At 39.6% G+C, this 14,737-nt stretch overlaps 1 protein-coding gene across 2 annotated transcripts in view; it reads right to left on the reverse strand.

Moving 5' to 3' along the window:
* ranbp2 (RAN binding protein 2) overlaps nucleotides 1-14,737 on the reverse strand; it is a 32,927-nt gene that overhangs the window by 5,629 nt on the left and 12,561 nt on the right. The window contains exons 13-24 of one of the 2 annotated variants that reach the window (XM_041807433.1): nucleotides 13,693-13,854; nucleotides 13,183-13,320; nucleotides 11,429-11,560; nucleotides 11,039-11,266; nucleotides 10,810-10,893; nucleotides 9,425-9,566; nucleotides 9,220-9,314; nucleotides 4,662-9,129; nucleotides 4,160-4,237; nucleotides 1,550-1,726; nucleotides 1,078-1,164; nucleotides 703-878 (exon numbers count right to left, since the gene is read on the reverse strand). In XM_041807433.1, the coding sequence (XP_041663367.1) occupies nucleotides 703-878; nucleotides 1,078-1,164; nucleotides 1,550-1,726; nucleotides 4,160-4,237; nucleotides 4,662-9,129; nucleotides 9,220-9,314; nucleotides 9,425-9,566; nucleotides 10,810-10,893; nucleotides 11,039-11,266; nucleotides 11,429-11,560; nucleotides 13,183-13,320; nucleotides 13,693-13,854 (5,967 nt within the window). The remainder of the gene's footprint in view (nucleotides 1-702; nucleotides 879-1,077; nucleotides 1,165-1,549; nucleotides 1,727-4,159; nucleotides 4,238-4,661; nucleotides 9,130-9,219; nucleotides 9,315-9,424; nucleotides 9,567-10,809; nucleotides 10,894-11,038; nucleotides 11,267-11,428; nucleotides 11,561-13,182; nucleotides 13,321-13,692; nucleotides 13,855-14,737) is intronic. The other variant, XM_041807434.1, reaches the window with a different exon arrangement.

Genomic DNA, 14,737 nt, shown 5'->3' on the forward strand with positions numbered 1-14,737 from the left:
TGCATGCCACATCAATTGCAAACTTTACATGACATGAGTAATGCATCAGCACGTTTTACACTGCAAGAGTAAATGCAGTAGATCAAACTCAGCCATAGAGAGCTTTATACACTCCAAAAGCCTGAGATATAGTCACTAAGAGCATGCTGTTTGTTAGCCATGGCCAACATTAGCAGGTAGCTTTGCAGATTTATATTGTGCTCTTTTCACTTCAGTTGAGTAATTATAAGTGGGTTCTATCCTCGATAGCAGACATACCACTTAAGTTCAGTTTTTACTTAAAAACTGTCCTACCACACAGTTCCCACTACACTCTAAATGCTAAGCTTCTCATATTTACGTCCAAGGCAAAGCTCTGACAGGAAGGCAGCGGCTATTAGCTGAAACTCCAGCAGCTTCTAGTGGTGGTAGGTTCATTTCAGTTTAACAGAGTATTACAGACCAGGATTTTAAGCCCGTGTTTATGAAAAATTATAGGTAATCAGTTTAACTGACTCATAAATCTTGTGCTGGCTAATTCAAAATACAAGTTTGAACTGTTTCACCGCGTGCATCCCCAGCAAAAACGACTGTAATGTGTCTACAAACTAAGAGTAAATATAATATAGCTGCCAATCAAATTCATAGAACCTAGAAAACTATTTGCTCTCATGCTCATTGGATTTAAGTTACATTTTGTAAAAACTAATACTGAGTCATTACCAGGTCCTGCTGTGCCTTGCGGACCTCTGTCTCAAAGTCTTCAGGCTTGTCGTGTTCTAGGTCACTATCAGTGGTGCTCAGACCGCAGAAGAACGTGGGTGGCAGCTGGAGGCTTTTTGCCTTCTCCTCCTCCTCTGGTGTTGGCTTCTTCTCCCACACCACCTGGCAGTCTGGCTCTGAATGGAACAGAGGTTTAAGGTTTTCATGAACTCTGCACACTTCTCTCCATTTAATGTTCAGTGGAAGAGAACATCATTTATCAGTACAGGCTTACATTTTTCTGAGGAATAATCAAACCAACATAATCCTAAGTAGAACTGAGACGTTTGGCCAATATTAGGATCAAAAGTGTGCGATAGAATAGAAGCCACATACCATCACCACATGCTGCAGCATTTCTCTCAGGAGGGTCAGGGTAGAGCTTTCCATTTAAGGCTTTTACAGCCGACTCATAATCCTCATCTAAAAAAGAAAAAAATAACATATCAACGTATATTTACGTAAAGTCACCATCCAATTTCACCTCTATAGAACTTTGATAACATCAGTGATCATCAATGTATGACAAACTGTTTACCTCTCTAAATTAATGCATTGTTAGTCACATGATATCCAACTTCACAAACACTACCTTATTTTGATGACAGATACACAAACTTTCACTACAAATACAACAGAACAATATCTACTTTGTTTCTTTTTTTATACACTTAATTTTCATCATCTTTATGACTGAAACGCTTAATTTATTTAGAATTAATTTTTATATGTTCAGATTAAAAGGACAAAAGTATGAATAACATCAAAATGAAAAATAATTTCAATCGTATTTGATCTTTAGTCTCACCATCAGTTTGATCATCACTTATGTAGCCTGGTTCATTCTGGTAGCAGAAGAAGGTCAGAGGCAGCAAGAGTTTTCTTGCTAAAGCGGCCTGTTCAGCTGTGGGCTCTCTGACATAAACTACCTCCACCTCTGAGTCCTCATCTGAACCTGCACTGCCTCCTTCTGCTTGAGGTAGTCCTGTGACACACAGGTATGATACAAGTAACACACACTCAGGGTAAGATGGTGCAGCTTAGAAGAAAACAAGAATTACAGTTGTTTCATTTCATTTCATTTAAAATCACAGGTGTTAGTTTCACATACACACACACAAACTCATGCACAGCAAAAATGAATTTCAAGCGTGAGTTGACAAGTTTGTGGGACGGGTTGTGATGAAATGCATTCCTTCCTTTCACTTGACACATTTTCTCACTTGGATGCATGGTACCAATGTATTAAATAGCACAGATATCTGGTTTATTACTGTAATTAGCCACTGTTGAGGTGCATATCACTCGCAGGAGCCAGACTAAAAGGGGAATTGCATTTCATGTTGTTGCTACACATCCCCTACTAAAAGTGGCAAGTGTGATGTTTGCACAGCGCATTCCATTTTGCAGGAATGCTGTCTGAGGACTCTTCTCAGCTCACCTTTCAGGAGACATTAATGCTACTGCAATACAGAACTCTGATTTCATTCTGCATTATGCCAGATCAAATACCAACTGGTCATTAAAACAGCTCTCTTTTCGACTACAGTTATTAAATAACTCAATTCTATACTTTTACATGGGTGCCAGGGATGCCATAGTAAACCAACTTTAAACTGTCCACCACAGCAGGCACTGCATAAGAAAAAAGACCTAAAATCAAGCTTGCAAAACTTCACAATGCTTACTTTGCTTTGCTATTATCTTGTCTGTCAACTATCCTTGTAGGGAAGATTTGTTTGCCTGTTAAGGTGTGGATTATGCTGGCACTGTTTCTACAGTGCAAACATGTTCATACATTACATCCTTTTTTGATGCCATTGAATTTTCAAGTGCTGTGATTATAGCCCAATTCACAGTGCCGTGATATTCACACCCCTTTGACATTTTGCCTTCACACCACAGAGGAATTATGGCAGGATGAAATGATCCCTGCTCTGTTGCGGGGAAGAAAATGGGATCAGCAGAGTGCTCTCTGAGTGCATGTCTGACCGTGTGCAACTTTAAAGCTCCCACTGTGGCATGCTCTTCTGCTTAACTGCAGGGCCAAAATGCATGAATTGACAGACATGGACACATAATATCACAGAATAGAATCAGTATGAATGTCTCATGGCATAAAATCAGTGGAGCTTTGTTAAAAGCCATCACACAGAAATGCACGATGGAAAAACACCTTTAGGTGAAACGCAAACATTCCCATGTCAAAAGTGCCTAACTACAACACATAAGTGCCTGCTGCCATTATGCTGCTTTGCTTCTATTGTTGCAGTGATCCACCTGTTTTCACAAAACAGATCATTTCATTGCTTAAGAGTCTCCTTATTTTGTCAATCCAGCTGCTGAAAGATGGAAAAAAACTGAACTGTCAGCAAAGAAGGAAAACCAGGACACCAAGTTTTAAGACTGGTTTCCTTAATGCCTCTTACAGGTTATGCGTTTTTAGCAATCTTATAAGTTCCTGGCATGCTACACTGTACACATTAATCTCATACAACATAAAGTTTGATGTGTTTAGACTGTACAGCGAAAGTTCCCACTTAAAGCTGCTGAATCGCAGGCTATGATGTACGCCAGTATGCAGGAAATAAACATCACAGTGTGCTTCATCCATCTATGCCACCAGTGCCGTGGCAAATGAAGGAAAGCAACAACAAAACTGTTGTAATTGTAGCGTTCACAGGCTTAGAAAAACATCTTAGATCAATGTTTTCCTCTCGTTGGAACCCCACAAACGTCTGCTTCTTGGTATTGTTTACATTTGAATGCCAACTTATTTATCATTATTTATACCATGGTCTTGGTGAATACTCGATTCTGATTGGCTCTGGAAGTTCCATTTGTGTCCATTAACATCTGATATATGGACACCTATGGAACTTCTCAAGTAGCTCGGTCAAACAATCTTTACACTGTTCCAAATTGATGCACAGATGATAGGAGTAACCATAGTAACCTGAGGCAGTCAAATTTTCTGAGAAGTGAAGCTGCAGTTCTCTGAGAACAAAAAATAGCAAATTTAATAGAATGATGAGCGATTTCACTTGATTTATTTTGGTGAATACAACAACTTTGACTGGGACGTTGCTGGGGAACGAGATGAAAAATCAAGAGAGAGGAGCATAAACAGTTCACACCTGCAGATTTAAATCAACTGGAAGAACGTAACATTTTTGTAGAATTATCTAGATTTACCAATTGACACTGACGCTTTCATCACATAGATGGGACAAACGTTTCTATGCAATTCCAAGAGGCTTTTTTTCAACAATAAAAACTGCATATCTACACACAGGACATGCAAAAGATTAGCCTCAATGTTTTCCACTCCGTGCATCCAGGTTATTTTTGTCTAGTAATAAGGGTCAGCCAGCTGACAGCTGAGAAGTGTTATCACACACTGTAGTGATTAGAATACCTGGGGGTTCAAATTGGGTGGTTGATGTGCTGGTCCAAAAAGCCATTGGATTATCTTTGAAAAGCCTAAAATCCAGCCCTAAAGGATATTGGGTTGTTGGGTGGAGAGAAACTAATTGTGAGGCTGGTATTGTAACCATGCAACAAGTGTATTTTTTAAAATATTGTAAGAGGGAGACTAAATTATTTATGAGGCTCAGAGTATGTTAAGAAGTTCATGAAGATTCCTTTCCATAATTAACTGATTACAACAAACATAATTGAAATTATAAATCAATATATCATATATTTATATATCAACTTCATACATGTAAAGAGAGTGCAGTTGTGTGTGTGTGTGCATATGTTTGAAATTAGTGAATTTCTCCGTTTGAATCTTTTGGGAAGGGTGATCATGAGCATGGCAAATCAAATGTGGATAAAACAAGGCAAATGAATATAAGTCAAAAGAAAAAAAAATCATGAATCTCTAAAATAATTTCAAATAACTGAAAAAAAATTACCTCTCTCTGGGATTTTGAATGCAGGTGCTGCAGCCAAAGCCTTGGTGGGAGGTTCAGCATCCTTTGCCTTTGCAGGGGATGACGATATCTCAGTCTCAGAACAAAATTTAGGAGACCCAAAAATCTTCTGGAGGCTATCCGTGCCAAAGACAAACTTAGGAGGTGATACCACTGTCTTTGATGGGTTTGTTTGACTTGGCGAACTTGGTGCATGTGGCTTAGAATCAGATGAAAGTTCTGTACGTTCTTTAGTGGTTTCTTCCAAAACAGCAATGGCTTCTTTCCCACATATAGCTGTAGCAGGCTTTGCTGATGCTATGGATCCACTGTCTTGGGGAATGGCAACCCTGGATGTCACAGGAGTCATTAGCTCTTCTTTTTCTTGCGCAACCTTGGCCTCTTCAAAAACTTGCTTGAATGTGTTTGCAGTTTCCTGGAGTTTGAATCTCACAGCCAGCTGTTCAATGTTACCATCTCCTTCTTCAGCAAAGTCCAAGGCACTCCAGACCCAGGCCTTCTCTGCACCCTTCATAGGTTCTAGTTTCATGGCTGCTGTGATCCAATGGTTAGCACAGATCTTAAGTACCTGGTCCCTCCTCATTATCAACCTCACACGTTTGGTATCATAATTCTGCAAGATCTTGAGGTCTCCAATACCCCTCTCCTTCCACTGAGTGAGTGCTTTATCATAACGATATAGTTTGGCCCTGTGACTAAAAACTACTTGTTCATTTTCCTCTCCTGTGGAAATCTCCACCAGATCAGGCAATGGTACCACAGGTTCGAAGTACTGGCCATCCCTTTCCTCATCCTGGGTTGAATCCTGCTCGTCATCAGTACCCACTGAGGTTCTGCTTTGGTTAAGCTTAGCAGGAGACTTGGAGGGGCTTATACCAGGTTGGAAACTGAAGCTGAACCCAACAGTAGATTCTCCGAAGCGGAAAAGACTCTTTCTTAAAGGGCTACTGGCGAGGGGTGAGGCATAGACTGAGTCAGCAGTATCATCCAAAGCCTCCTCTCTTAGGTCATAGTTGTCCCACTCCAGCGTGGGGCCAGTGGTTTCACCATGAGGTTTTATTGCAAGGCTTGAAACATTGCTGGACGTTGTCATATCTGCCTGGCTGTCTTCATCTTTTATCTTCGTTTTTTCCTCTGTCAAGAAGAATTTCAGGTCTTTTAAACCAGATTTCATTTCCTCTGCTTTCTGAATGAGATGTGCTGTTCTGCCTGAGTCAACAAGCTTATGAGGGGTTTGTAGGGGAATGTCCAAGAGTTGTCTCTGACACTCTTCAAACTTTTGCTTAAACTCTTCAGCAAGCTCAGCGCTTTTGAACTTAGCAGCCAACTGTTCAAGTTTAGCATCTCCATCAGAGAAGTCATTGGCCATCCAAACCCATGCCTTGTCTGAGCCTGCCAGGGGTTTAAGATTCATGGTGGTAGTGATCCAGTGGTTGGCACACACCTTAAGAACTTGTTCTCTTCTCATCAGCACTCTTAGCCTGCCATTAGAGTTGTTCTTTAGGAGTTTAAGGATTCCTACACCACGCTCTTTCCATTGGCTGGAGTTTAAGTCAAATCTGAACAGTTTGACACGCTGAGAGTAAAGAACCTGTTCATCCTCCTCACCAGTCACCAGGTCGATTTTATCAGGCATCTGAACCACTGGTTCAAACTGTATGTCGTCATTTTCCTCTGTTTTATACATGTCATCATCATCCTGTTCATTTGTAGCATCAGTCTTGGCAGGGGTTCCCTGTAATGATGAGAACAACTGTTCTCCAGCCCGAGAGAAACCTTTGAAATCAGGGTCTTGCTGGCCAAACTTGAACTCTCCTCCAGAAGACTTTGCCAAGTCTGCAAAGCTGAATGAATTGGCCCCTCCTGCAACTAATGGGTTTTGATCTTGCTCAGTTTGGGCCCCCGAGGGTATGGACAAATTTTCTTTTGCCTTGTGTTCGTCAGCTATGCTTTTCAGAAAATTTGAGGCTGACACTGGTGGAGGCATTTGATTATCAGTTGAAGGAGCGTCTTTTGCTGGTTCCTGAATGCCAAACTTAAAGCCACCAGCTTGAATAGGCATTGAAAAAGAGAAGCCTGAGGAACTTTTAGTAGTAGACTGAGGAGCTTCAAACTTGAAAGAGGCAGCAGAGGTTTTATCTTTATTTTGACCAAACTGAAAAGTGCTGCCAGTTCCAAAAGGCACAGTAAACCCAGTTCCTATGGGCTGGTTTGATGAACTTTTGTTTCCAAAGGTAAAGCTAAATGTGGAAGATGAGGGAGCAATGCTGGTTGTGCTTTTAGCATTGGGATTTGGTGTCTGACACGCCACACACTTACTGGCAGAGGAATCGTTTCTCACCAGACAAGTGTCACAATCCCATTCTCCTTCCTTCTTACCAAACATTGCTGTTAGAGAGGGAGTTTCATGTTGAGCATGGCAGGAAACACACTCAGTGGCTGATGAATCATTTCTGACCAGGCAGGCAGTGCAGTCCCACTCCCCATCTTTTTTGGCAAAATCAGCCCCAAATCCTGACACTGTTGGTAGATTAAAAGTTACTGAAGCCCCCTCTGATGACTTAGTGGCAGGGTTTGGGTTTTTACAGGCAACACAGCTGTCAGAAGAGGCTTCGTTTCTTACTTCGCATACATCACAGTCCCATTGCCCAGGCTTCTTGCTAAACTGGGAACCGAACCCAGAGCCTGGTGATAAAGAGGGCTGTGCTGCAGCTGGTGCAGCTTGAGCTATGGTAGTGGTTTTCAGGGAAGATTTTGGAACTTTACAAGAAACACAACTATCTGCAGATGCCTCATTTCTTGTACAACATGTTTCACAGTCCCACTGCTCAATATTCTTGCCAGATTGAGCCCCAAAGCCAGAAACAAATGCACTGCTTACTGTTTCAGTGGGTTTTGAGGTGTTGGTGCCAAATGTAAATGAGGAGGACACTGAAGATCCAAAGGCACCAAATCCAGCAAATGTAGAGCCAGAACTAGAGGCCTTTGATGCATCAGTCCCAAATTTGAAAGTGAAGGGACTGGTTTTGGTTTCACCAGCTGTCAGAATGCCTGGTTTTGACGAAGCGTTGGGATTGGAACTTTGACAAGCAACACATTGCACATCAGTTGGTTTATTTCGTACACAGCAAACAGTGCACTCCCATTCTCCTTCTTTAAGAGCAAACTGGGAAGCCAGAGAGCCTGGATCTTTAACGATTTCCTCTTCCTTTTCATTTTGGTTTTGTTTTATTGGTGATTTGAGCAAAATTGCCTGGGCTTCTTCAAACTTAGACTTGAAAAGTGATGCCTCATCAACTGTTTTGAAACGGATTGCTAGCTGTTCAGGCTTGGGCTCTTCATCTGCATAATCAATGGCATTCCAGACCCAGGATTTGTCAGAGCCAGCATTTGGTTTCAGTAACATATCAGAAGTAATGTAGTGATTAGCACAGATTTTAAGGACCTGCTCCCTTCTCATCAAGAGACGGACCTTCCCTTTAGTGCTGTGTTTCAGGATTTTGACATTGCCAATGCCCCGCTCCTTCCACTCTTTTGTCTCTGTGTCAAATCGATATAGCTTTGCCCTGTTACAAAACATTTCCTCCTCCTCCTCCTCACCTGTTTTAACGTCAACTTTATCAGGAAGAGGTACAATAGGTTCAAAGTGAGGACCATCCTCATCCTCCTCCACCTGGGTACTGTCGTTATCACTCTCTGCTGCCTTTTCCTCTTCTGCTGTGGACTGAGTAACTCCAAACACGGTCTTGCCAATATCCCCAAACTTAAATGGCTGCTCCACATTTCCAAACAGACTTCCAGTTACTGTGCTCTTGGCAGATTCTGGAAAGGAAAAGCCACTGACATTTTTATTTCCAAATGTAAAGATTCCTGCTTGGTTGGGGGGCTGCTCCTGGACTTGTGGTTTCTCTGTGACAGTATCAGTTTTAGGGAGAATGTCTGATGTAAGAAGACCAAGCAGACTTTCACTATGTTTAGCCTGGGAAGCTGAGAAAATGAAATCCCCATCGTTGGATTTGAAGTTGGAGTTGAACTTAAAAGAGGTGGAAGGTGTTGACTGAGCAGCAGCTGCTGCTGCTCCAAAACTAGGCACTTTTGGGACCTCAGCAGGTGCCTGTTGGCCAAAAGGGAGCTTTCCGAAGTCCACAGGCTTTCCCTCGATGGTCTTTGGTGGCTGAACTGGAACAACAGACGGCTTGGTGAAGTAGCCAGGTTCAGGAAGTGGAGGGTTAGTGGTTTGCTGGGTGACATTCTGGCCATAATATTCTTCACTATATGGGGAAAGAAGGCTTGTGGCCGATGATTCAAACCTAAGAGGTGCACCAAAGACCTGTTCTTGAGGGGGGTAAATGCAGGCTGGGGCTGTCTGCAAGGGAGGTGTATGGGTGGGCTGCTGGTAGGCATACATATGCTGCTGTGGTGGCATACGGTTCATACCATACATTGGGGCCTGTGAAAACAGATCAAAAAAAGAAATTAGTGTCAGTACACTATAAATACATCTATTATTGTACACAGGGGTTAAAATAGTGACAGTGACCTTGGTGGGGGTAACATTTGCTGCTGTGCGTAACAGGTACTGAGAGTTGTAAGCTGGAGACTGGTTGTAGTACACAGAAGGGCCTGTGGTAGCAACTGAGATAAAAATACAGAAAGATTTCATTATATGTACAATTCTTCATGTATCTTGTAGATGAAAATATTTCAGCTCATTTTGGCTCTTTGCCAATAGGAAGCATGCTAACCTGTTAAGGGGGCGCCATGGTAGGACTGGACTGGGGTAAATGGCTCCTGTAGCCCCTCTGCCCCGTAGCTCTCCCCATACATCTTGTGATGTGGGGAGCCTACATTACCTGAAGAGTTGTGTCTCAGATCATGAACCTCATTCTGTAAAACAAGGAGATTTATGAGGCATGACTCAATTTGACTAAATTACAGAATATGTAGCGAGTCAACGAATGACTGTAAGGTAATTCTCATCTTCATGAAGACTGGTAAGTCATTCTTATCTTCATTAAACTGTCAAATAGTTGCAAAGATCTTTAATTAATTTCAACTGTAGTGAGAATCAAGCCTTTGCTTGAAATAGACTCCCTTATTATTCAGCTATGGCATTTATACAGTATAAATCTTATATTCTAACTTTGCAGAAATGCCTCATCCTTTTGTCATGATATACAATACAAAGCATTAAGTACCAACAAAGTAACATCAATAGAACCAAATCATACTTAGAAATCTTAACTTGATTTTTACATGTAAAAACAAAGAATGATGGTGAATAAATGGTCTAGGCCACAGGTGTCAAACCCAAGGCCCGGGGTCCAAATCGGGCCCATGGTACAGTTGTATCCGGCCTGCAAGATCATATGATCTTTCTATTATAACTGGCCCACTAGTATGAGGTCTGCAGATTTCCTCCAGTAAATGTGTAAACTTAACCTTGTTGATTTAAAATATCCTTGTTAAATTATAAAACTCTAAAAGTAAAGAGCAAAAGAAGTTAGATAAAAATTTAAGAAGGTGAGAAAATAAATTAATATTGTCATTTCCTGTTTTCAATTTTGCATCTCACAATTCTGACTTAAACTTATGATTTTGACTTTTTTCATGTTTTGACCTTCAAGATTCACAATTCAAAATTCTAAGTCATATTTTTACCTTTTAAACTTGTGATTTTGACTTTCTATCTCACAAATTTGCCTCTTAATAACATTATTTTGCAATTAAATTTCATGTTTTGACCTTTTGAACTAATAAGTTTGACTTTTTATCTCAGACTTTGAGCCTTTAAACTCATCATTTTTACGTTTTTTCATCTCAGAATCAATTTTTATCAGTGTTATTTATACTTTTTCATATTATACTAATAGTGAAAATGACGTTGACCTTTTTAGGCTCTTAGGTAAGGCCTAAATTTAGAATCCGCGATTGACTTTCACAATCCTGGCGTAAATAATCCGGCCCTCAGGACGTCTCATTGGAGCAAATCTGGTCCCAGTCTCAATATGAGTTTAACACCCCTGGTCTAGGCCTTCTTTTTATGTAAAGCATCTTGAGAAAAAATGGCATTAGTAGACTGATTCTTTAATTGTGTGGTATTAATCTCTAATTCACATCTTATCCTGACCTTGAGGGCCTCAACTTGCTGACACAGCATCTGTAGTAGACTCTTCTGGTCCTCCACCCAATGTGGTTGTGTCTTGGGAGAAATCTAGAAAGCAATTATAAAAAGTCAGTATGCGTGCTGTAAATTAATATCTCAGTGATAAATACAATGTAACAATACATTTTGAGAAAGCACACATAAATATAATATTACACAGTCTTCTGTATAAATTCCTTTGACCTTAACCTACCAGGTGTCTTTTGGAGGGAGAAATGCTTTTGTTAGGAGATGGAGTGGAAAACTTGATATGGGATATAGTGGCAGAGGTATCTATGGGATGAGCTGGGCTTGAGTGTGCTGGTCCACTTCTGCCACCCTCTTCTTTTTCATCCTCTTCATCCATGGCTTCACCACTCTCCCCAAGCTGCTGATTCACATCATTGAGGAGGTCCACAATTTCCTCCATGGACACAGGCAGCTGGAATTCAAGAGCAATATTTGGTTACACAGCTACAAAGCTGAAAACTTAAAGTAGTAATAGAATAAAAACTAGCTGCATTATCAAGCATGTAAACAATGTGAATCTATTTTGCTTTTCATAAAAATAAAGGGTTACTTGTTGTGAGAAAAAGGGACCTACCTTCTCAATATCATCTGCATTACTATTGTAGATCTTGGACAGGTAGGTTCTGAATTTTTTCAGGAAGGTGATACACCTATCTTGTGTCTCCTCAACACCATTGCTTGCCTCCTCTGACAGTCGCTGGTAAATCTTTCAAGAAAACACGACATCAGACACACAAAAGATGAGTTTATGTAAATAATTAATTAATTTCTCCAGTCCAGAGCAAATACCTATCCTTATTTTATCTCAAACAGAGCTCCTCTGATAATAGTTATCCAGTCCAAATATGAATCTTCCTATTTTGGGAGTTAAAAAAATATATTTTTTAATGATCCATCTTCTGACTGTTAATCCTGTCGAAAAATGGAGGCTACATTGGACATTGCAAAAAATGGTTGATACTTGTAGCCTATTTCATCCTCTTTTTCCTCAAACTGTCTCAGTGTCTATTAAAAAAATGACTAATTTGCTGAACTTACTCTCTTTCAGATACTATCCACACATAGGCTCCTACAGTATCTATTTAGTTGTCTGATCTTGTGTCAGTATTCTTCAGCTAAACAGGTTATTACTTTACCCAAGCAGCATACTCTTATTTTGAAATGGTAAGTCTTTATTCAGCTATCACAACAGGTAATCTGTGAGTGATCAAGGATTGTTGTTGATGCATATCACAGTGATCCAAAATTAACAGTTCAGTAAAACACAGACATCATCTGCTACAGACTTGTTAAATAAACTGCTTAAGAAGGCTCATACTTAGCATTAGACATAACGCCTTGCTCATACATTTAAGGAGGGATGTAACGGCAATTATCTTTTTTTCTCTCCCTCGCCTGCAGCTTTTATGCATGTGCTTGGGGAAAAGTGGGGGAGATCAAACATTAGTTCACTGATTATGGATGAAATCTAATACAGTAAAAGGAAAAATGTAAAAAAAAAAAATAGAAAATAGATCAAAAAGGTTGTCAAATACAATGGGGTACAGGTGTCATCTAATGGAAACATTTTAGGTGGCGTACATAAAGGCATCATCACCTGTAAGTTGTACTGCATTGCCTATTAGTATAGGATGAAAAAGAAGAATGTGAAGCATGTTTGATTGTCACTACCATGCAGAGCCTCCAAATCATCATTCATACAGGTCAGTAAATAAGGCTAAATGGCACACATACTTTACTTATCCAGCGAGAATAGGTCACACTACACACAGACATCAGAGGGTAATTTCCAAACCATCAGATGTCCCTGGGCAATACTAACACTGTGTGTTATGGCGACCTCATAATAATAATCTCCCCCACTTTTGAAGGCTTTCTTTCCTGACATTGTGAGCTTTTGGGAATCTAAAAGGATTTAACAACCAGTTGAGATACTGTAGCTCAAATGCATGTGTGCATGAATTAATTACCAGTGTGATTAATTCATGCACACAGAAAGACAATAGATTAAAAGTACATGTAACTTCCAAAATTGCATTAAATTTCAAATAAGTTGATATCTAAAACCAGACAAGCGATGAGCCACTATTTCTGTAGAGCAGACAAACTGATGTAAAATTAGACATTTAACAATCCCACACAGCTGAAATGAAAGATCCTTGTTTGATTAAAAATTGTTCAACTATGAGATTGGCAGTCCAATGAACAAGTCATTGAATATCCAAACATTTGGGGTCATCCCTAAAGATTAGACTGCAGTTGCTTTAACCAGATGGTGAAAGAATCTCTCACTCAAGATATGAAGCAAGTTGAGAAACTTTGACTTACCTGTGCCAAATGCCAGATGGACGACATATTGTTGATAGTTTCCAAGGTAGCAATTGCCTCCTCTGTCTTGCCTTCAATGTCAAGGAGAGCTGCGTATGCGACTGTGGCCTCCTCTTCATATCCCTTCACAGAAGAAACCTGAAATTGAACAAGGACATGAAAAGGGATTTAATTTTCTAAATCAACATTGTGTAACTCATAATTTATCAGGAAAATACTTTTCTATAATCCACTTGTTAAATTGCTGCATTCATGGTCCAAAGGATAACCCATGGATCCGGTAAAAGATGAAAAATTGTCAAATTTTAATCAGTGTCACAGCTGTATAGCTGTACAAACTAGTCATATAAGCAATTAACCTGAATTTATTCATTAAAGTTACATGAAGCAGTGCATCGATAATCTTTAAAACAAACTAAATAACTTGATTAAGGTTGGTCAAACCCAAAAGCCTTCAACTTAACAACAGACACAAGACTTTGCTCTCTTATACATAAAAGGAAAAAAAACCTGAACATCTTTTGAAGGAAAGTGGATGAAGAGGGGGTCCAGTGGTTCTGGTATACTCCGTCGGTTTTTAATCTTTTCCAGCAGTGGTAGTGCAGCTTTCCAGTAGTGGACACTGCGACCAATGTATTCCTTCTGGTCATAGTACGAGTTCACTCCATCGCCCTAGGTGATGAAACAAGCAAAGACACTCATAAGATGAATAAGCTAGTAGCCAGTGTTTCCCATTGCGTACTTAATAAACTGACTATAGCGGTCAGACATAGTCCAATTTACCAAGCCTGCTCTCATAACTTTTGACAGAGTGGTTAAAAAAGGAAAATGGCAAACATTTGTTAAAATAAGTAAAGAATCTGTCATGGAAATATAAAGTATAATTCAGGGGTGTCAAACTCAAGGCCCAGGAGCCAAAACCGGCCTGTGATACAGTTGTAATCGGCCCACAAGACCATATCATGTTCTTATAATTACTGGCCCACTGACATAAGGTGTGAAGATTTCCTCCAGTATAAATATGTAAACTTAATCTTTATGATTTAAAATATTCTTGTCAAGTCATAAAAATTAGAAAAAGTAAAGAGTAAAAATAATAAGATCAAAAAGTCAGGAAGGTGGGAAAATTAATTAATTTGTGTTTTAATTTCATACTTATTTTGTATCTCGTAATTCTGACTTAAACTTATGATTTGGACTTTTTATTTCATATTTTGATTTTTAGACTCATGATTTTGAATTTTATCTCAAGTTTTGATCATTTCAACTCCTGATTTTGTCTTTTAATCCCAAATTTACCTTTAGGTTTGTGATTTTGAAATGTATTAATACTTCCCTTTTTTACATTCATGATTTCAAACTTTTTCCCACACTCTATTTTAAACTCATAATTTTGTATTTTATCTCAGATTTTGATATTTAAAACACATGATTTTGACTTTCTTTCTCATATATGTGACAGAGGCCAGATAAAGTTCCTGCAAGTCGGCATTCTGGTGGTTGAGAAAAATGGATACAAAGTCGTTTTCTTCAAAAAAATCATTTTTTGTTTGTT

Source organism: Cheilinus undulatus, linkage group 15 (genome assembly GCF_018320785.1).
Source record: "Cheilinus undulatus linkage group 15, ASM1832078v1, whole genome shotgun sequence".
Taxonomy (NCBI): domain Eukaryota; kingdom Metazoa; phylum Chordata; class Actinopteri; order Labriformes; family Labridae; genus Cheilinus; species Cheilinus undulatus.